The 21584-nt window shown below is 37.9% G+C and overlaps 2 protein-coding genes across 2 annotated transcripts in view; both read left to right on the plus strand.

The window, feature by feature from the left end:
- Positions 1–18441, plus strand: part of LOC117171735 (alaserpin-like) — a 114008-nt gene extending 95567 nt beyond the window's left edge. The window contains exon 8 of the mRNA XM_033359306.1: positions 18237–18441. Coding sequence (XP_033215197.1) covers positions 18237–18403 — 167 coding nt within the window. The 3' untranslated portion in view covers positions 18404–18441. The remainder of the gene's footprint in view (positions 1–18236) is intronic.
- Positions 1–21584, plus strand: part of LOC117171736 (probable chitinase 2) — a 149456-nt gene that overhangs the window by 35109 nt on the left and 92763 nt on the right. The window lies entirely within an intron of this gene.

Consider the following 21584-nt stretch of genomic DNA (forward strand, 5'->3'; position numbering starts at 1 on the left):
TATTGACCTAAAAGGAGAGTATGTTGAAAAATAAAACCGACTTTGGCCAAAAAAACGTCTCCGTGTTTCATTTTTCAGGGACTTATCAGACTGCCTAGTAAGACCAGATCAATTCACTTATTATTTTTTCGAAGACCTTAGAAAAATTACTTAACAGTGCAATTGGTCGATAATTATCTACAAGAGATTTATTTCCCCTTTTGAACACAGAACACACTTTAGATAGTTTTCAGGTATCCGGAAATATCCCACATGAAAGAGACATATTGTAGATATAAGTTAGAGGTTCCGTAAGTTCTTTGGCACTTTCTATCAGCAGGACACTCGGAATTCTATCAGGTCCCGAAGTAAATTTGTTTGGCATTGACTTTAACATGAGTGTTACTTGTTCACGTGAAACGCTGAGGAAATCACCTATGAACTTATGTGAGTTCTTAGATATCCCGTCAGGTATAGTTGAGGATAGTTTATATACATTAGAGAACAGGGTAGCAAAAGAGTCTACAATATCCTGCGGATTCTTAATTTCATTACCTTCGAAGAACATGATACCACGTATCCTTGAAACTTTATTTAAATTATAAACATGGGAAAATAGAGTGGACGGAGGCTTTTCAATATCATTTTCAACAACTGTTAAGTAACTTTTATATGCCTCGTTAGTAGACTTTTTCAATTCCTTTCTTAGATGTAAAAATCTTTCTAAATAAATTATGCTGCGTGTTGACTTTAACTGAACTCTGGCTTTGTTCATACAAGCAATAGTACTGATAATTTTTTTCGTGTACAATTTAGGGTATGGTATCATACTAGGGTTTATCGAAATTAAACCTACTACATCGTCTAAAATTTCATGCAATTTTGCATAAAATTCTTTAACTACCGTGTTTACTTTTTCAGAGACAAATAAGAATGACCAATCAGTAGAGCGTAGTCTAACATTAAGTTTCCCATAATCACAAGTCTTAAATTTATATCTTTTTGTTGACGGGTTGATACTGAATCTGTTTTTAGCTGACAAAGAAGGCAATGAAGCTTTAAATTTATTAGTAAGGGGAGGGTAGTGCTTATCTACAGGCAAAATAGGTCAAACGTTAGCTGTAACTTCACATGGAAATGACGACATGACTAGATCCAAATATCGCTCATTTATATTATTAATGTCATTATACTGTTTTAATTGATGCATATACATAAAGGTTTGTAAGATGAATAATTTAGTATCAGTCATCCCGTCGTTAATAAAGTAGATTAGTTTTGGTATGTTAAAATCGCCAATTATTAATATTTTATTATCCCATATTGTAGATAAAGTTGTGAGATTCTCGAAAAATTCCTCCAATTCCTTAGAAGAAATCTCTGGGGGAATATAAGTAGCGATGAGACTAAATGCATTTACATCAGAAATCATCTTAACGGCAGTCATATTTATTTTAGGTACCGCGTTAATGACAGAGGAAACGTTAATATATCCAGAGGTAAAGGTAGCCTTCGCAGCGATAAGCACCCCCCCTCTCCCCCTTCTGTCTAACCTGTCATCGCGATAAACATTAAGCAGATCCAGATCAAAAAGTTCAGAGCTATTTACATTGATTTTCAACCAAGTTTCGGTGAAAATAATAAAATCATAATCAGATAATTCTGGAGAGGTGCTCAAATTATTCAATTTGGTATTGAGTGCGCGAACATTTTGATAATAGATGGATAGATCATTTTAAAAATCAAGATCTACGCTATGTGAATAATTAAACGTATTGTTTACCTTACTAGAGTTATGATGTAATTTACATTCTGAGAGGCATGGGGAGTTGTTTTCGTCTTCGTTATAATTTTGGATTCCCCATGAATTTCCCTGATGCTGATGTCTGATTCCCCTCTGCTGCGGAGTTCCTGAAGAGTTCTTCGCACCTCTTTGTATCGCTCCTTTTGTAGAGGAGTGCGGTCCTGGGCTAATACTATTTTGTTCTCGGAGTTTTATTCTTGAGGACGAGACCTCGCTCTCTTCCAGTATTCCTGAGGAATCGTTCTCACATCCATGTGTTTGTGAAACGAAATTATGATTGGTCGAGGAGGATGAGAGTTCTGTTGATACTTACCAATTCTTGTTATCTTCATAATTGAATTAGGGTAATGTGAATTAAGAAATGACGAGAGATAGTCATTCACCTTAATAGTGTCAGTTTTTAATAGCTCAGAAGGGATTACATTACCGGAATTGTCCTCTTCGATGCATCCATACATAACAATATTAGACTTCCGTACCATTCTTTCAGACATCTCAGTTAAGCAACGAAAAGCGATAGAGTTCTCTAAGTCCTGTTCCAGTGAGTGATGCATGGTGCCAGAATCTTGAATGTCTTGCACCTTCGTTTCCAGACAGTCAATTCTTTCCTGGGCATCGTTTAATTTTCCAGAATAATCATCAATTTTCGGAAAAACTATTTTAACTTAAGATGATATAAATTCCTCGGAGTCATTTTTCCCCTTCAGGTATTGCTCCTGCAGGATCTTAACTAGATCATCAGATGTAATAGCAGGGGTTGGACTGGGCGAGGGGGATATTTTTGGCTTAAGTCCGCAGCGTTTTCTATTTCCTGAACTAGTGGTAGTAGCTAGCTTTGCACAGCCGGGGTGATAAAAAACTCCACAAAGACATGAGGAAACATCCTCAATTATTTTCGAATTACACTGTTTACAAAATCTGTTCGGCATTTTGATAATACAAAACCGTCCTAACTTCAAATTTAGTAAATATTGTGAGAAAAGGTATCGTGACACCGGTGATTCACTTTGTGTATGATAAGATTCGTATAGAAATTCACAAACACATTGATAAGTACACTACGTCAAACTAAAACGTGTACATCTTCAGAAAATTAAAATTAGTGCAATTAATCATAAGTTATCAACCGAAAAAGTTCACTTAAACAATTGGAGACACTATTCACACACGATAATGACAGCTACAGTCAATCAGAGCCAAATGTATGAACCAAATTAAGCAAAACTCGGAGAGCGACACACTAGCCGATGTTCAGCCTACGCCATTTTGCTAGTTTGAAGATTCCACTTTTTGGTTGAAAGTTCGTATATTTGGACTGAAAGTTTATCTTTCTGGATATAAAATTCATCTGTTTTGGTTAAAAATTTAATTCTATTTCACAAGAATTCAATTATTTAGTTGAAACTGTGTTTAAAACTTGGATTACTTTGTTGAAAATTCACCCTTTTTGGCTGCAAATTTTACATTTCGTCTAAAAATGCAAATTTTTTGTTGAAAATGTCATCATTTTGTCGATACTTCAACAATTCTGTTCCAAAATTATTTTTTTTTGTTCGAAAATTTCACTGGTTGGTCATCTTTCTTGATTTAAATACATAAATAGTTTTTCGATCCTAATAATAAATTGTTTTATTTTGTTAATAAGAGATTGTATGTTAAAAATTTTTCCATTTTAAAATGTTGGTCTTTGAATATTAAGTGTCAGAGGAAATGAAATAGTGTTCAGGAAAAGTCCAGAGAAAATTCAATGAACTAGCGCATTAAACATAGATTAAAATTGTAAAAGGTGTAAAAAGGTAGGAAAAAATATTGTCTTTTCTCGAAATTCGTGCATATTTTTATTACTTGTTACTATTATATCTTTTTTTTAACAAATTACTTTAATTTCGTCGTGATTAATGTTTTCTTTGAATCATGCCTTTTTGATGGATCCAGTTATTCGTAGAAGCCCCACCGGCGGCTTCGGGGTCCACCAGAGCCCTCTCGGCGATCCTCACTCCTACCTTCCCTCTCGATTTGAGCGCAATCTCCTTAAGTCAACAGAGCCATCTTCAGTTGTCCTGGAGAATAAGATTAATCTATGACGCTACATATTGACCTCAAAACACACTTCACAATCATTCGGGGCCATCCATATACCACGTGGACAGTTTAGGGGGTGTAGTGGGGGTGTGGCAGAATTCCACGCCTGTTTACGAGGGGGACCTGGAGGGGGGGGGGGAGGTCGTCGGTCCAGAATACACACACGTTCCCCTAAATCTGTAAAAAAATATACTGAAGCCAGACAAGGTATACTCGAGATACACACGAATTTTTTCTATTGTGTTCTCCGTGCGCATAAAAAATTGTAACTCGCAAATTATAAAGATAATTTTATTAAATATCAAACGTAAAAAATGAAAAAATTAATTGAATTTTCAATTTTTAATTCTGGGTCAGGATTAGTGGCTAGCGGTTATAAAATTAGTATTTACAGTAATATATTTTATTTAGGTACTATAATTATTTATGTGTATTTTAATATATCAAATATTGCCAAAGATATGTTCCATGATCTCAAATCGCTATAACAAGCTTTAAAGAATAAAAATGTTTCAGCATGTTTAAAACTTTTTGTTTGGACTTCAAACCTTGTTTAAGCTCACGTTCTCAAGTAAATCTGAATTTTCAACCAATTCATTGCTCCTTTTGGTCTCCTTGATTTTGAAGACCAATAATATCTATATTTTCATAAATTACGTCCACGTGGACAGATAAGGGGGGGGGGGTATTTTTTCAAAATTTCAAGGCTGTCCACGAGGGGGGAATGGGGGAGGGTCAAAAAGTGGTGAAAAATTGTCCACGTGGTATCTGGATGACCCCATTTCAATGGTCGTTTTGTTTATTCTCAATGATATACATATTATTGAACATTGTTCGTTTCTTTCAAACGTGTGCAAGTGTCAGTTTAAAGTTACGTAACATATATCAAGTGGCGATATTAAGTTGTAAGTATAGAATAATTTTAAAACATTGCTGCAGGGTATCTTCGCATTATAATTGTGAATCAAAAAATTTGTAGGTTATTCTACCAATTACAATTTAATGATACGCGACTTTAAAATGACACTCGCACACGTTTAAAAGAAACGAACAATGTTCAGCTACATGTATATCATTAACAATAAACAAAACAATAATGCCAGTGATGCAAATTTTCACTTCAATAACATGTCGACAACTGTGAAGGATCAACCCTTGCCTGATATCAAATATTTTAACATAGTAGCAAATGTGTGCTACATCGAATGGGTCAACTCGAGCCTAACCTAGAAATAAATATAACCTAGCCTAACCTAACCTAACCTAACCGCACGGAACAAAATTAAACTGATTGTGTTGTACCGTTCTGTTTGCGGTACCGTTTCATTCAGCTTCGGCTTAATGTACATAAAGGTTTAACCTATCCTAACCTAACAAAACCTGACCTAACCTAACCGATTACGCTGGCAACCCTGTTCTTGCGTACTTTCATATTTTGACATTAATAGCAGTAAATGTCTGGAGTTTTTTAACCGCTTGTTGCTAGCATTATTCGCCTGTGTCTGTAAGCAGGGCACCTCCACGTGGTGACGGTGGGCAACGGATCCACATTGGCTGAGTCCCTGGGTAAACGGCGTTCATGCCGTCATGGCAGACACAGGTAAAAAGTGTATTATGATGCAGGGAAAAACCCCAATATCGGCGTCTGGTCAGGATGGGAAAGCGGGCTCTCCGACGTCGTCATCATGCAACCGTAGCTCTTCATCAATGCATGGTTCAACGCCAAAAATAAAAATAACATTTCTTACATTAACGTGTGCACAGTCACAAGAGCAATTGAAATCAGTAAAAATGCACGCCAGACTGATTTTAGCGCTTTAGAAGATGATACAATTGCGACAGGGACAAAGAATTCAGAAAGTTTTTCGTTAAAGGCGAAGAGACGTCTTTAGTGTATTGCACTGATGTTAACAGACTAATGAACCACTTGAAGAAAAATGTGTACAAAGACAAAAAATGACGACTTTTCATTGATTCGTCAAAACGCAGCATTAAGGCTGTTTTACTGCATAACACGAATACTTACGCTCCTATCCCTATAGATCACTCAACGGTCATCAAAGAAGAATATAACAATGTTAAAATGCTTCTTGAAAAAGTTAATTACACGAATCACAAATGGCAAATATGTGGTGATCTTAAAATCATAACAATGATATTAGGCCAACAATCGGGTTTCACGAGCGAGCTATGCTTTATATGCCTGTGGAATAGCAGAGATCGAGCCAATCATTACAGCAAAAAATATTGACCTTTAGGAGATTCATTCAAACCTGGTTTTCATAATATCATCAACCAAAGCCTCGTTGACCCAGAAAAATTTTTGCTACCACCCCTCCACATAAAGCTTGGGCTCATGAAGCAATTTGTCAAGGCGTTAGACAAAGATGGACAATGTTATAAGTATATATCCCTTAAATTCCCTAATGTTTCAGACGCTAAATTAGAAGAAGGAGTCTTTGATGGACCATAGATTCGAATATTGACAAGAGATACTAATTTCGTGAGCCACATGACAAAAATTGAAATGGACGCTTGGGAAAGTTTTAAAGCAGTAAACGCAAATTTCCTCGGTAGAAAAAAAAGTCCAGACTACGAGAATATTGTTGCGAAAATGATAAGAAACTACAAAAAGTTAGGCTGCTTGATGAATTTAAAGCTCCACTTTCTAGATTCCCATCTGGATAAGTTTCCAGAAAATGTTGGTGATTTCAGCGAAGAACAAGGGGAACGTTTTCATCAAGACATAAAAGTGATAGAACAACGATATCAGGCTAGATAAGACGAGGTCATGATGGCTGATTTTTGCTGGATGTTGAAAAGGGAAACGAATGTAGGTCTTAAACGTAAGCGTAACCCTTTGCATCGTTCCTTCGAAGAAAAAAGGACACGTTATAGCAGGCAGAAAATAGACTGAAGTAGGTCTATAAATCAATTTAATTACGATAAAAACAACATAAAATGTAAACACGAAAGATAGTATAAATATATCCCTTGAGTTTAAGAAAAGCAGAGAGAGAAAAATTTTGAATAAAACTCTTATTCATTTGCATGTTTAAGTTACAGTTCTACATTTTAATTGATACAAACATTATTAGGTTAATTAAAATAGGGTCAATTCTACTTGTAGTTCTAAGTTTCTTCAAATGAGTAATATGCATCTAAATTTTTAACCAGCTGTAGTACAATGAAATGAATTTTATTGTGTTACAACGGGAACACTTAAGGTAAGTTGTGTTGGGTTAAGCAAAATTTCGTTAGGTTCTGTTAAGTCAGATTCATTTGTAGGTTAAGATCGAGTTAACCTATTAAACATAGCACACGTTTAAGACTGAGAACCGTACGCTTACATAGCTACACGTGTGGTTGAATTTCATTCGGCTAGGTTAGGTTAGGTCAGGTTTTGTTAGGTTAGTATAGGTTAAACCTCTATGTAGGTTAAGCCGAGCTGAATGAAACGGTACCGCAAAGACAACGGAACAACACAATGAGTTTAATCGCCTTACGTTAAGTTAAGTTAGGTTAGGCTAGGTCAGTTTTTTTAGGTTAGGATAGGTTCGACCTCTTTGCAGGTTAAGCCCAAGCTGAATCAAACGGTACCGCAAACACAACGGGACAACACAATCAGTTTAATTGTGTTTTGTGAGGTTATGTTAGGTTAGGTTAGGCTAGGTTAGATTTATTTCTAGGTTAGGCTCGAGTTGACCTATTGGATGTAGCACACATTTGCTTTCTTTTAATTTCTTTTTCTTTTAATTCAGGTTAGGTGAGGTCAGGTTCTGTTGGGTAAAGTTATGTTAAATAAGTTGATATCAGGCAAGGGTTGATCCTTCGCAGTTGTCGACATGTTTTTAAAGTGAAAATTTGCATCACTGGCATTATTTTGAAATTTATTTGCCTCAGTGCATGATTTTTCGTCATTTTTTGAGGTTATGGCTCAACCATGACGTGATGGGTGATTTTTGATACCGAATTTAAATTCAGCGCCCCAAAATCCATAGAAGTAGGTGTGCCTTGTTACCAGATCCGCACACTTTTTTTGTGTGGCTGTCTAATTGAAAATGATTTTGATGTTACCATGTGACGTCATATATTAATCTCATTTTCCGGGTCCACTAAAGATGGCTTTGCTGCGCCCCAAATATGTGGCCAGAAAAATACATGGGAGTTGGGGCATTGTGGTGTAGCCTTTGAAGGGACAACAGGTTAGTAAAGTGATCTCTTAGTGGGCTTCCTGAGGCTTGAAAATTATCCCATGTATCATTTAACCCACCTTTTCTCCTACAATTTTGAATTGTTTAATTTAATATTTTAACCAAGGAATATGAATGTCTAAATACAGAATCAAACAGAGAGCTTTTTTCGAAAAATGGCCTTGTTCCTGTTGTATTCCAATTAATTAAAAATTGTTGCATTTCATGCGTCTCAGAAGTAGCAAACCAGCACCATGAATGTACTCATGGTGAACGGAATATTGGTGCCTGTGTTTCGATAAGAAATGGCAGGTGATCTAGAGTGTTATTTTTTTGAGGATACTTTAAACATCGTAAAACTCGAATCTTGCCCAGGACTGAAATTGAGTGCCTGTCATGCCTCAATCAACTTTGCTATTGTTAGGAATTACAACCGTTTTAAAGAAATTAAAATGATTAAATATTAAGGAATTTAATTTTAATATTCTGCATTCATTTCATTACATAACGACGAAACGATTAAAAATACAGAAGAAAAACGGTTAATCCGTTCAATTTGTGGAAATGGTTGAATCGGAAAAGTATGAAATTTGCATGTATTTTATTTACAAGGTTGAAACTTGAAAGGTATGCAATTCGCAAATTTTTCTTCAGCAATTCTTTTTCCACAATTTTCGATTTGAAATTCTGCAATCATAGACATTCATAATTTTTCTATCTTTTTTCTTGAATCTTTATTTGTTTCAAATACAACTGCTTGCGTCACAATCAAAGTGCTGTATGTATTATACAATATATATATATATATAATACAATATTTTACACAGAAATCGCAGGACCTACTTTTTCGAGGTGGGGACCGAGAATTAGAATTATAATATCATTATTGTTACTTTTTAGCAATTATTCTTCATACTTTTCTTACAAATAATTACTGGTGGACAATTGGAATATTTCCCATTACTTTTTAAACAATTTTTTATTATTTAAAGAGATGTAAATTATTTAAACAATTATTTGTCCCAGCAAATGTAAAAAATAATTGTATTTTCAGACAAACGTTCAAACCTCAAACCCCAAATATGATATGATATGGAGCTTTGAAGTTTGGAAATGGTTGGTTTAGGGTTCGGGGTTTGTGGGTTTGAGGCTGGTGAGTTTGTGGGCCTGAGACTTGTTAATTTGAGGTTTGTTGATTTGGGGACAAAATTTATGCAGAAATTCCAGGTTTCTAACGATTTATTGAACTTTACTCCAAATCCTGACGTGCTGGCTCAACTCTGCGAATGGATTCGTGTTCAGCGACCACAGAAACATAAAGTATATCTATTAGAAGCCCAGTAGACTACCAAAAAATGTTTGTGGTCCTGTGTTATTTAATCCTAATAAATGTAAAAAGGAATTGTATTTTCTGATTGAAATGTAATTGTTTATCATTGTTTGGAGGAGAAAATGTTTCTAAATACATTAATAAAATTTTTAAACAATTATTTAATGTTTATTTTCAAAATTTCTAAAAAGTGGGGCAGAGATGTCAACTTTTTCTTAATTGGTATCCTAAGAAAATGCACAGCAAAATTTTTTTGCATGCTAGAGGGCTGCGATCGCCACAATTTTTTTCCAAATCCCAAAAAAGGAATTCCCTAATTTTTCAATTTTTTCAATTTAACGTGTGCCGGTTTTGACTTGAAGTTTCCCATAGGTTAATTAATTTTTAATGATTTAAACAAATGGAATTTGTTTAAATAATTTTTTCTTTGAAAATTCGTCTTTCCCCTAAAGTTTTTTACTATTAGTCTAGTGGAATATTTATTAACATTGGTTCAATAATTTTATATTGTTCAAACAAATGTAATTTTTTTAAACGATGTTTTCAAGAAATTTTTTTTTTCTTAAAAACCTATTACTACTGGTCTAGTGGAATATTTATTAACATTAATTCATTAATTTTCTATTGTTTAAACAAATAGAATTAGTTTTATTAATTTTTGTATTCAAAATTGTTAATATTTCTTCAGTAGAATATTGATCAACATTGTTTGATTAATTAAAAAAAAAATTTTTAATAAAAATTATTACTTAAATATTACTGGTAAATTAGTTATTATCAAATTAATTATTACTGACAAATATTCCACTAGACCCACAGTAATCATTTTTATTTTTTAAAAATTTGAAAGGAAATTATTTAAACAAATGCCATTTGTTTAAATTAATTAAATCTTTAGTAATTAAGGATAACAAATATTCCACTAGACCTATATTAATAGTTTTCAGTAGAAAAAGACAGGAATACAGTGCTCAAAAAATAGATTTTATGAAGAATTAACGTTTTTCGTATTAAGGGTAGTTTTCGATACTCGTGGCGGTGTGTAAAGTTGTCAAATCCATATTTCTGATACATAAAATTCTTCGTTGGATAATTCTCTATAGGTCCCCATACTTTTCCATCACATTTTTTCCAACCCTAAAAAATTATTCCAAAAACTCAAAAGAGTTATTTTTCCCCATGCATTTTACACGGGGAACTTCAAGTCAAACCCGGCAGCTGTTAAAATAGAAAAATGATAAATCATGGAATTCCTTTTTTCAGATTTGAAAAAAGTGGGAGGGGGGGGGGGATCGTTGCCCTCTAAAACAAAAAAATCGTTTTTGAGCCACCCTACTATACAGTCATGCAATGAACTATTTAGTTACCGTAAAATGACCGATTGAGAAAATAATAATAATATAATGTAATTAGAAAAATTTACTGCTCAAAACAATGACAAACGACTAGATATCAATAAAAAATGCGATTATTTTTACATTTTTGGGATAAAATAATTGTTTAAATAGTTTACATTTCTTTAAATAATTGAAAATTGTTTGAACAGGTAATGGGAAATATTCAAATTGTCCAACAGTAATTATTTGCAAGAAAAATACGACGAATATTTGCATAAAAGTAACAATAATGAACGTAAAAATGTAGTTATTTATTTTTGGGTCATATTTAGGGAGCTGCGAGGCGGGGGTGGGGGAGTTGAAAATAAAATTTATTAGTATGGATTTATTTCGTTGACATTCCATCTTGTAAATCGATTAATATTATAATTCTATGGCTCGGTCCCCATATCGAAAAATCAGGCTCCTGCGCTTTTTGAGAATAATATTTTAATTTTTCGAATGAAAAGCAGTGACATTGAACCCTAAAATATGAATCTTGAAACAAAATGTTTAATCAGTTCTGACCAACAGCACATTCATTGTGACGCAAACAGTTGCATTTGAAACATATAAAGATTCAAGAAAAAGGATACAAAAATGATGAATGTCTGATTGCAGAATTTTCAATTGAAAATTGTTGAAGAAAATTGAAAAATAATTGTTGAAGAATAGGTTCCGAATTGCATACCCTTAAAGTTTCAACCTTGTAAATTAAATAAATGAAAATTCCATACTTTTCCGATTCAACCATTTCCAATTCTGGGCGCAGCATATTTTTTTCAGTATTTTTTCGTACAATTGGAGAAGAGAGAAAAAAGATATAGCCAAAAATGGAACGGATTAACCATTTTTCTTGTATCTTTTTTTTAATCATCTCGTCGTTATATAATGAAACGAATGCAGAATATTAAAATTAAATTCCTTAGTATTGAATCATTTCAATTTCCTTAAAACGGCTGTAATTCCTAACGATAGCAAAGTTAAGTGAGGCATGACAGGCACTCAATCTCAATCTCAGGCTCGATCCTAGTTTTACGATGTTTAAAGTGTCCTCAAAAAAATAACACTCTAGATCACCTGCCGTTTCGTATCGAGACACAGGCCTTATTATTCTGTTCACCATGAGTACATGCATAGATGTGGTTTGCTACTTCCGAGGCGCATAAAATGCATTAATGTTCAATTAGTTGGAATAAAACAGGAACCAAACCATTTTTGGAAAATTTCTCTCTGTTTCATTCTGTATTCATACATTCATATTCTGTGGTTGAAATATAAAATCAAACAATTTAGAGTTGTAGAAGGAAAGCTTGGTTGAGTAATACATGGACTAATTTTCAAGCCTGTGGAAGCGCCTAAAGTCGAAACACCGACTAAATTTATTTCGGAACTTAAATCCAACATTTGTCTTCGAGCCGAATACGCCACGGGAACATAAAGCGACGAAATGTTGGCTGTAACATGTACAGGCAGGCCACAAGACTGGCTCCACCTTAATTGGAGTTTCAGTATCAGCCTCCGGTGTCTGGCGATCAGCCAAATTGCCAAAAATTTCTCTGCCTCAGTTCAGCGATTTACAACAGGACTGGGAGTCCTTTCGAGACCTCTTCTGCACACTTGTGCTCGAAGAGCCGACATTGAACGACGTTGAGATGCTATTCTTCTCAAGTCGTGCTTCCAGGACGAAACGCAGGAAGGGCTGAAAGCATCTCGATCACCGGACAGAACTATGCGACAGGTTGGGCTGCTCTGGAGTCTCGCTATGATCAGCGACGGTTCCTAGTAAATAAGTACCTCAAGACGATATTCCATCTGAATGCTCTTAAGGAAGAGTTGAAAGTAGGAACTCAGCGGCTTATGGATGAGCTAGAACGGGCCACAGTTAACTCGCCTCCCTCGGCCACCCAGACACTCAATGGGATGATTGGCTTGTCACAGAAGGAAGCCTTGACATGAAATGCAACACAAGATGCCGTCGGGAAAAAGAGATCAGCCGGGCCAACACGTAAAGTCCTGATAATCAAACATAGGTTCTGCTTCAATTGTCTGAATGGCAATTATAGTGTGCGGAATTTCTCATCACAATTGTCGCGCAGAACGTGTGATGGCCATCACAACACGCTGATCCACGAACCGTTGCCGCAATGGTCCGAAGGCGGCGAAGACAGGACGTCATAGGCATGAGTAGCCCTCTTCCTGCACACAGCCATGGTCATAATAGGGAATTGGTGACGTCGTAGAGAGAAGAAACGGGCCCTACTGGATCCGTGCTCGTAAGCCACTCTCGTCAACATGAATATCGCCAAACGATTGGGTGACGGCCAAGAGCGGGTGAACAACAGTGAAGCCGGGGTTTCAGAGTCGCCTGTAGATTCCGCCATCTGCATTCCCGCCTCCGCCTATATGACACCGGAGCAGCAGGCTGCATCCAAGAACTTCAGCTGGCTGAATCTGGGCCTGACACTCAAGGTGGAGTGCACATCGTTCTCCAGGAGCAGCTGATCGCTCAACAGACAGCCTTCGGCTGGACACTCACCGGCTCTGTACCTATGAACGGGCCAAAAATAGTAATTATGGCTGCATGTACCTAGATGCCGTGTCATGAGAGACTATTCGAGCTCGTGCTCACTGGAAGATGTACCTAAGGTCTCGCGAATGTCCATGGCAGTATAGAGTAGTTAATGTCCATGGCAATATGCAGGTGCGAGCGCTTGTTCACCGAGGACAATGCATTAGTGCATAAGATACGATACGAAGGTCGCCGATGTGTACATAAGGGTCATTAAGGAATATATCAAACAAGACCACATGCGTCCCGTCACGCTCGAAGAACGGCAAAACTGCCAACAGTCAGTATGCTATATATCCCACCGCGGGATTTGGCAACGGTTCGACGAAGGGCTAATGCCTTTCGCCCAAGAACCAGCGGATGCAGCTTTAACGATATGATTAACGCTAGCCTCAAGCTCCAGAACGACCTTCTTGCCGTCGTGGTCAACCGCTGGAGTACTCGCTCAATCGCCTACTGCGCCGAAGTCAGGATGATGCTCCGAGAGATCCGGTTCCGAACCCAGGACACCCCCTTCCAGCTGATCCTGTGGAACCCAAGCCCGGACATTCCAGAAACTCCCTACGCCTTCCTCACGGTCAACTATAAAAAGATCTGCGTTCGTACTTTGCATTGCGGACCCTAAAACAGCTCTGCTGTGAAGAGAGCTTGAGGGCAAACGGACAAACGAGTGCACATCCCTTCGCGAAGCACGTACGTACTTTTTGGCTGAACAAAAATTCGCTGTGGTTCAAACAACTGGAAGCATAGTTCAGTATTGCCGCAATTGCTCGGGATTCTATCAAATTCAGTTATGTGATCGCTAATCGCAAACCGAAATATATCGAGGAAATCGAGACATTTTCAAGAATCTGCTGGAACAAGGACAATAACGATGACGCGAAAGGCGGTCTGATTAAAAGATTGTTGGATTCAAGCAGCATGCGTGTACGAAAATTATTAGAAGGGAAAGAAATTGCTAATCGTACGCCGTCGCAATTTCTCCGACATCTGAAAAATTCAGCGAGCTTGGATTTAAATGAATATTTCTTAAGAAACTTATGATTAAATAGATTACCCGTTTCAACTTAGCACGTTTTAACAACAATGTCGGAAAAATCTTAAACGGCAATGGCAGGCTTAGATTATCTGTGCTGGTATCATAATAAATTTGGTGATAAAGCAACGGAGTGTCGAAAACCGTGCATTTAGATGGCCGCGGCAAACTGAAAAGAACCACCACTGATAGCGGCGATCAACGATGGTCCCAGCTGAACACGTCAAATTTTCGTTAAAGACAAATTGACTCAAATCGATTTCTCAATCTCACCAGAGCCAAAGTACGATAGCCGTCGATCCTGACTTATCTCTGAGACATAGCGCCAAATGGCGAATGATAATAGCGGATGTTGATACGCCTGTCATCAGCATGGACTTTTTGATTTATTAGGGACTTCTCGTCGGTCCAAAAACAAATGTCTCCTCGATTTAGAAACCGGGTTAACGGCACAAGGTCAATTAGCATCGGGAAATACAGAAAGACACAATAGACCACAAGATATCTAGTAAGAGAGTATCATCAAATCCCTATAGAACCGGAGCATGTGGAAAACACAGCGGTAACCACACCTTTTGGTTTATTTGAATTTTTATGTACACCTTTCTGATTGCCTAATGCCACACAAACTTTTCAGCGATTCATAGATCGGGTACTGAGCGATTTAGATATTTACCATGCGTACAGTGACGATATCGTTGTCGCTTCAAAAGCTCATAGCGACTTAAAATTCACCCAGAGAACGATCCTCGTCGATCTGGCTCGAAACTTTTACCATGCCGGGTGGTTTGCTCCACTAGAGGTGGTCGCCAAGATGCTGATTCAAGATTTGTGGCTAGCCAAACTAGACTTAGACACGCGCGTGCCCGAGCCCGGGGCCCGAAAGTGGCTCTCGGTCCAGAAGACGAGGAAGAAGGCGGACAAGATCATCATCATTCGACAGCACGAGTCATACAGGATCGAGCTGCACACCTTCACGGACGCGAGCCGTATGGGAATAGTCGCAGCACTGTACTCTAGAACCAGCAATCACGACGGAGGGAGCGCTACGATCCGCATATTCTAGGCAAAGGCCAAGTTGTTCCCCATCAGAAGCTTCCTCCCGCTGAAGAGAGAGGCTGCAGGGATGATGATCCCTCGAATCGAGCTCGGAGCTGCCCTCTTGGCATCCAAGTTCATTCGTTTCGTAGCTGCAAGCTTGCACACACTCTTTGCCGGCTGCTATCTTTGGGGCGCTTCACAGGTATTGCTCTACTGGCTTCGCTACGATCCTCCAACGGTAAACAACTTGGTAAACTACCACATCGTACATATTCATGAACTTGTATCTGATGCTGAATGGCACTAAATCTCAACCAACCAAAACCTAGCCGATATCGCTACCTGAGACTCTGAAATCCAAGGCCCTTTCCAGTCCAGTATGCGGTCTAAAGCACCCGACGAGCCTCCCGTAGACAAATTGTCGATTCTGAATTACTTCCTCAGAGGCATGGCTCGCGGCAGAACAGGGCTGCGTCAAAGGCTTGATCTGACCACGCCCCCACTCTGTGCTCCTGTGAGAACCGACGAACTATACTGAGAGTATGTGATACTCGTCGAAACGAGCCAGAAAACATACTTCGGGCCTGAGATCACCTCCGGAGCCTGAATGCAGGCTTACATGCGATGTATCTTCACTCTATTTGACGCGCTTAGATAGTCGGCGGTAGAACACGGGTGAGGAAACACTTCAGGGACTTCACAGTTTACGCTCACGCCAATGCTAGGCCCGTGAAACAAATTTTGATCCCCTTGCCGGCTTCTCTGTGTAACAGTTGACCTGGAACTTGCAGGAGACCTCAAAACGTAATGTTTCCTCGACCGCTTTACAGGCCGACGCAGATAGCCCCAAGAAATGTGGAGCGACAACGACTCAACGTTCCGCGGGGCCAACAGGGAACTTCGTCGCGTGAAACACGCAACGAAAATGTATTGGGGCCTCGTCGACGGAAGTCCTATCCAGTAGGGTATATCCTGGCAATTCATCCGCCCTCGGCACCCCAATTTAGCGGACTTTGAGAAGCGGGCGTCAAGTCTGCGAAATCTCATCTGCGACGAGTCGTCGGGCCCCACAAGCTTACATTCGAGAAATTCTCCACGCTACTCGTCAACATCGAGAGGCTCCTAAACTGCAGACTATTCACGCCGCTCAATGGTCACTCAGACGAGATCAAGGCCCTAACTCTCGGTCAATTTCTCACTGGAAGACCGCTCACCTCTATGGTGCGGTCGTTCATGGCAGACAAATCTCTGGATCACGGGACGCGCTGATCCTTGGTCAAAGGTGCTGGAGTGCACTGGAGCCATAAGTATTTAAATAGTCTTAAACAGAGGTCCGAATAAACCAGGTCTCGCTCAAACCTTGCGGTCGGTGACATGGTCGTCATCATCGACCCTCCTCTCATCAATCCCAACGGAACCTGGCTCGGCCGGACGGCTTCGTTTAAGTTGCCACGGTGCGCAGAGCAGATAGCTCTTGCATCCGACCAATCACATAACTGGTAAAACTGTCGGTCAAGGCAAAGGAACAGATCCACGGGAACGCTGACCAACTGGATCGAGACATATGGCCCGCTGACTAGCAGCAGGAAGATCAAACGCCCACACCAGGCGTCGCTCAACTCCTCGATGTACCTTAACACGGGTGTGGCCTTACTTTCATTTCGTTACAGGAATAGTTGAGTACGCTTGCAGCCTTCAAAGCGTTCGTGCAATCTGCAGAAGTTACTTTCCGCGTAAACAGACCAGCACTCTTTATCATAACATGTCAAAATCTTAAATTATTGATTGGAAAACTAAAAAATCCAGAGGCTATTCAAAATAAGGCTCTGCCTTTGCCAATAACCGGTAATCCGAGTACTGCGGTGGGTACCCGAGAGCATTCGCATTACTCGGCTATCGGGTAAATCTATTGTATTAGAAACATAGTTAAACAGAAGGTAACATGATCAAAAATGTCAGATAACCCTTAATTAAATTCGTCACTATCTTGCCTTAACGGCCTTGTTAAATGTGGGATTTTTCTGCGTTAAAGTGTTCTGTTTGTGGCAAACAAATTTCGTACGAAAACACGTCATCACTAAGCCTTCACTGATTACACAATTAAAGTTAAGCGCTCAAAACGACGAATGCAAATTAAAAGTAATTTACTGCTTATAGCCAATACAAAATCTAATTAAAGAATTGGAAAGGTGTGTTATGGCAACACTTTTTCTTTGAATCTTTAAGCAAGGACTATGAAACTAACAGATGTGCATTTTTTAATATGGAACTTAACGTCGAAGAAGAAATCTTTAAAACTTTACCCGAGACAATAAGATTGTAATTTTACGTATTTCGTATTTTTAATTCAAAAATAACAAGGGCACAACCCAAGAAAATATTCTCAGTGGGAACACAATTTGGCGAGGTCTTTATGACATCGTTACGACATCTTTACGGAAACGTTACGATATCCTATGTCTATGTTGTTAAAGCGTCTTTATGATATCGTAAGCACATCGTATGATCTTTACGATATCGTAAAGACACGGACATAGGATGTCGTAAAATTGTTGTAAAGATGTCGTAACGTTGTCGTAATGACGTCGCCAAATGTTGTGCCCACTGGTTTGATAAAGCATATTTGAAATAAATAGTATGACGACTTCTTTTTTTAAAATCAAACCTCTTTTCTAAAAAAAGCATAACAGAGTATAATTGACTAATACTGCACTGCATGCGATTTCGCAAGCAGAGATGATACATTGGAACTAACATTGTTTATTGAAAAATATTACAGAAGCAAATGTAAATTATTATCTTTTATATATGTGTATGTTTCAGAAATTATAATTGCAGACCGAATACAAATCGAAACAGAAATCGCGCAAGTAAAGGTTGATCGGCCGTTTTACTTCTGCATAAGAAGAAAAGTCGATGGAGAAGCTGATGGAACATTCGTGGAATTATTTGTGGGATCAATTAAAGATCCATCAATTCAATTTAATTGAACATGAACATTAGAAATCTTGGAAAATTTTGTACAAAGTCGACTCAGGTAATTTCATATAATTTTTTAGAGAATGATCAAATGAATGTGATAGAGTAATAGAAAAATGACAAGCAGATATATTCAATTAATAAGCTAATAAATGTAATATTTTAGAATTACTACGGATAGTAGAAATTGAAATTTATTCGAGCAAAGAAAACATTTAATAAATACATATTTTGGTTCAAACATATAATTTTGCTATATCGCGCGAGGTAGAAGCTCATGAATTAGGTAAACTCTATTGGCAACAAACACAGACCAATTGGAAGGATGTTTTCCTAGCCAAGCCAAAACTGTTACGGAATCAGAATGACAGGAAACAGGCATTTTATCCAATGACATAGTTTCCATGACAAACTTAAGTGTCTTACTTAGGAAAGCAGTTCCACACAACTCCAAACGAGGAATTGATACATATTTAACAGGAACTACTTTAGATTTAGCCATTAGTAGGCAAACATGAGCCTGTTTTAAATCTTCACTAAGAATTCTAATGTAAACGGAAGCTGAATAAGCGTGTGACGAAGCGTCAGAAACGCGATGAAGCTCGAATTCAGAGTTTGTCTGCAGTTGTCGTGTCCATCTAGGGACTTAAAGTGCTTCTAATTTTTCTAGAGAACCATGATAATTTAACTATTGAATTTTAAGATCATCAGGTTGTCTGTCGTCCCAGTCGAGTTTACGCAGCCAAAGTTCTTGCATTTTGTTGGATTCTCGACTAAAGAAGAAGTCACTTTAAAAAGGAATGAATCGGAATTAGGATCCCGAAATAAACCTAGAACCTTCAGCTGAGCATCCTCCGCTAACGGAAATTTGATAGCATCTTCGTGTTCTCTCGAGGGACAATCTTCCAATAGTTGGGATTCATTTGCGGCCCATTTTCGCAAATGGAAACCGCCAGCTTCTAATAACAGTATTACTTGAGCTCGCGCCTGTTTAGCCTCAATCTGACTATCTGTACCAAACAATACATCATCGACGTAAATATTATTTTCTAATATAGTTTAAGCTAAAGGAAATCTCTTTTCTTCATCGTAAGCTAACTGCTTAACCACTTTGTTAGCCAAATAAGGAGCACAGGCAGTACTATAAGTAACGGTTAAAAGTCTATAAGCGACGAGCCTTTTATCAGGAGAAATCCAGACAATTCTTTGATAGTCGCAATCCCGAGGGTCAACTAGAATTTGTCTAAACATTTTTTCAATGTCAGCCATATAAACAAAGCGATGTGATCTCCAATTCATAATAATTTGAACCATATCATTGACAATCTTGGGACCGATGTGAAAATGAGAATTCAAGGAAGAATTATTGGAATTTAAACTGGAAGCGTTGAAAACAACCCTCAACTTAATAGTGAAACTACTTTCTCTTAAGATAGGGTGATGAGGCAAATACATAGTTTGTAGAAAAATATCCAATTCCTTTTCTTGAAGAAGTTCCATGTGCCCAAGGCTTTCATATTATGATAAGAAACTGGACTATTGTAACAATAATTCCATGGATGCACGTATTTTTATGGGAGGACCGTTTTTGAAAGGTAAGCGTATCATGTATCGTCCGTATTTTATTCGTTGATGATTCGTGGTGAAATGCTTATCATAAAACATATCGTCATCTGTCAAAGTATTTTTAAAGGGAACTTCCTCCAACTCCCAGAGCCTGGTTAGGTCTGCATGCAAGACTTCCGCTACAATAGCCGGATGTGCTGTAACTGGAATGTTAATTTCTATTTTATTTGTGACTGAAACCAATCCAGATAATATCTAACAAAAAACGATACTTTGCGCAATAAGAGAACCAATATACCCTGTTGGAGACCAGGAAGTAAACATGAGCCACATTTATCGGCTCCTAAAATCAAATCAACTTGATAAAGGGATTTGGATCTGCTAACCCTAACTCTTTTAATTGATCTACATTCCCCACGTTAGATCTTGCAGGAGGAGTATATGATGTAATGTGTAATAATACTATAGCTTGGATGTGGACTCTAGGACAGTTCTTTTGTATAGGAATTAAATTCTGCTTCTTGAATTCTGTTCTTGAAGAACCAATATTAATTCCTCCAACCCCATATACTGATGCTTTAACCTTTTTGTAGCGTGGACTTAATATTTTCATTGCTCTCTCGGTTATAAAACAACGTTAAAATTCTTGGTCCAGCAAAACTCTAAATCTGTGACTTCTTCCATTTTCAGCTTGGAAGGAAATAACAGCCGTAGCGAGTAACGTCGAGCGCGATAAATTTGGATGATTATTCAGTAAATGAAACGAAACTTAATCGCCTGCTTCTTTAAGCGAAACGTGATTCACCCCCACCCCAGGGTGGAATTGCCGGGATCATTTGATTGTGACGCGAGAGAACCTGAAACTGCCAATTGAGAAGTAACCGATATAGAGTTAGTTGGTAGTAAGGTGGGATTTGAATTATAATCATCTGAATGCAACAGGGAATTATGTCTCCTACCGCACTTGTAACATTTAAATTTACTAACATAATTATGTGGTCGATGTCCAGGCGTGAGACAATTATAACAACAATGATTATTTGTAGCAACTTCCCTACGCCTGTCCACAGATAGAGCTTTGAATTGGTTGCATTTAAATAAAGAGTGATTATCCTTACAAAGGAGACACTCTGAGCTAGAAATTGCATTGTGGTTCCTAACTCTCGATTGTTTTGAATTCCTACTCCTTCCTTGAGAACTCGCAACAGGTTTTGAAGATTTAATAGCCTCCAAAATACGCATGCGAGTCTCCAAAAATGAGTCAAGTTGCCGATAAGTGGGATAATCAGTTCTAGAACTAATATGCATCTCTCATTCTTTGAGAGTACTTCTATCAAAATTTTTAATCATTATAAAAACAAGTAAAACACTCCAATGTTCGGTTAAGCGTTTAAGATTTTTGAGAGCCGCCAATGACTCATTTGTTTTAACGCATAAGTTATTCACCGTTATATTAAAGTTATATTCACCGGATTTGGCCCCCAGTGACTTTTTTCTTTTCCCAAAACTGAGGAGACCCATGATAGGACATCGATTTTCAACGATTTAGGAGATAAAAACTGCATCGCTGAAAGAACTCAAGGCTATACCACAAAATGATTATCAGAAGTGCTTCGATGATTGGAA

The sequence above is a fragment of the Belonocnema kinseyi genome, chromosome 4 (assembly GCF_010883055.1).
Source record: "Belonocnema kinseyi isolate 2016_QV_RU_SX_M_011 chromosome 4, B_treatae_v1, whole genome shotgun sequence".
NCBI lineage: Eukaryota > Metazoa > Arthropoda > Insecta > Hymenoptera > Cynipidae > Belonocnema > Belonocnema kinseyi.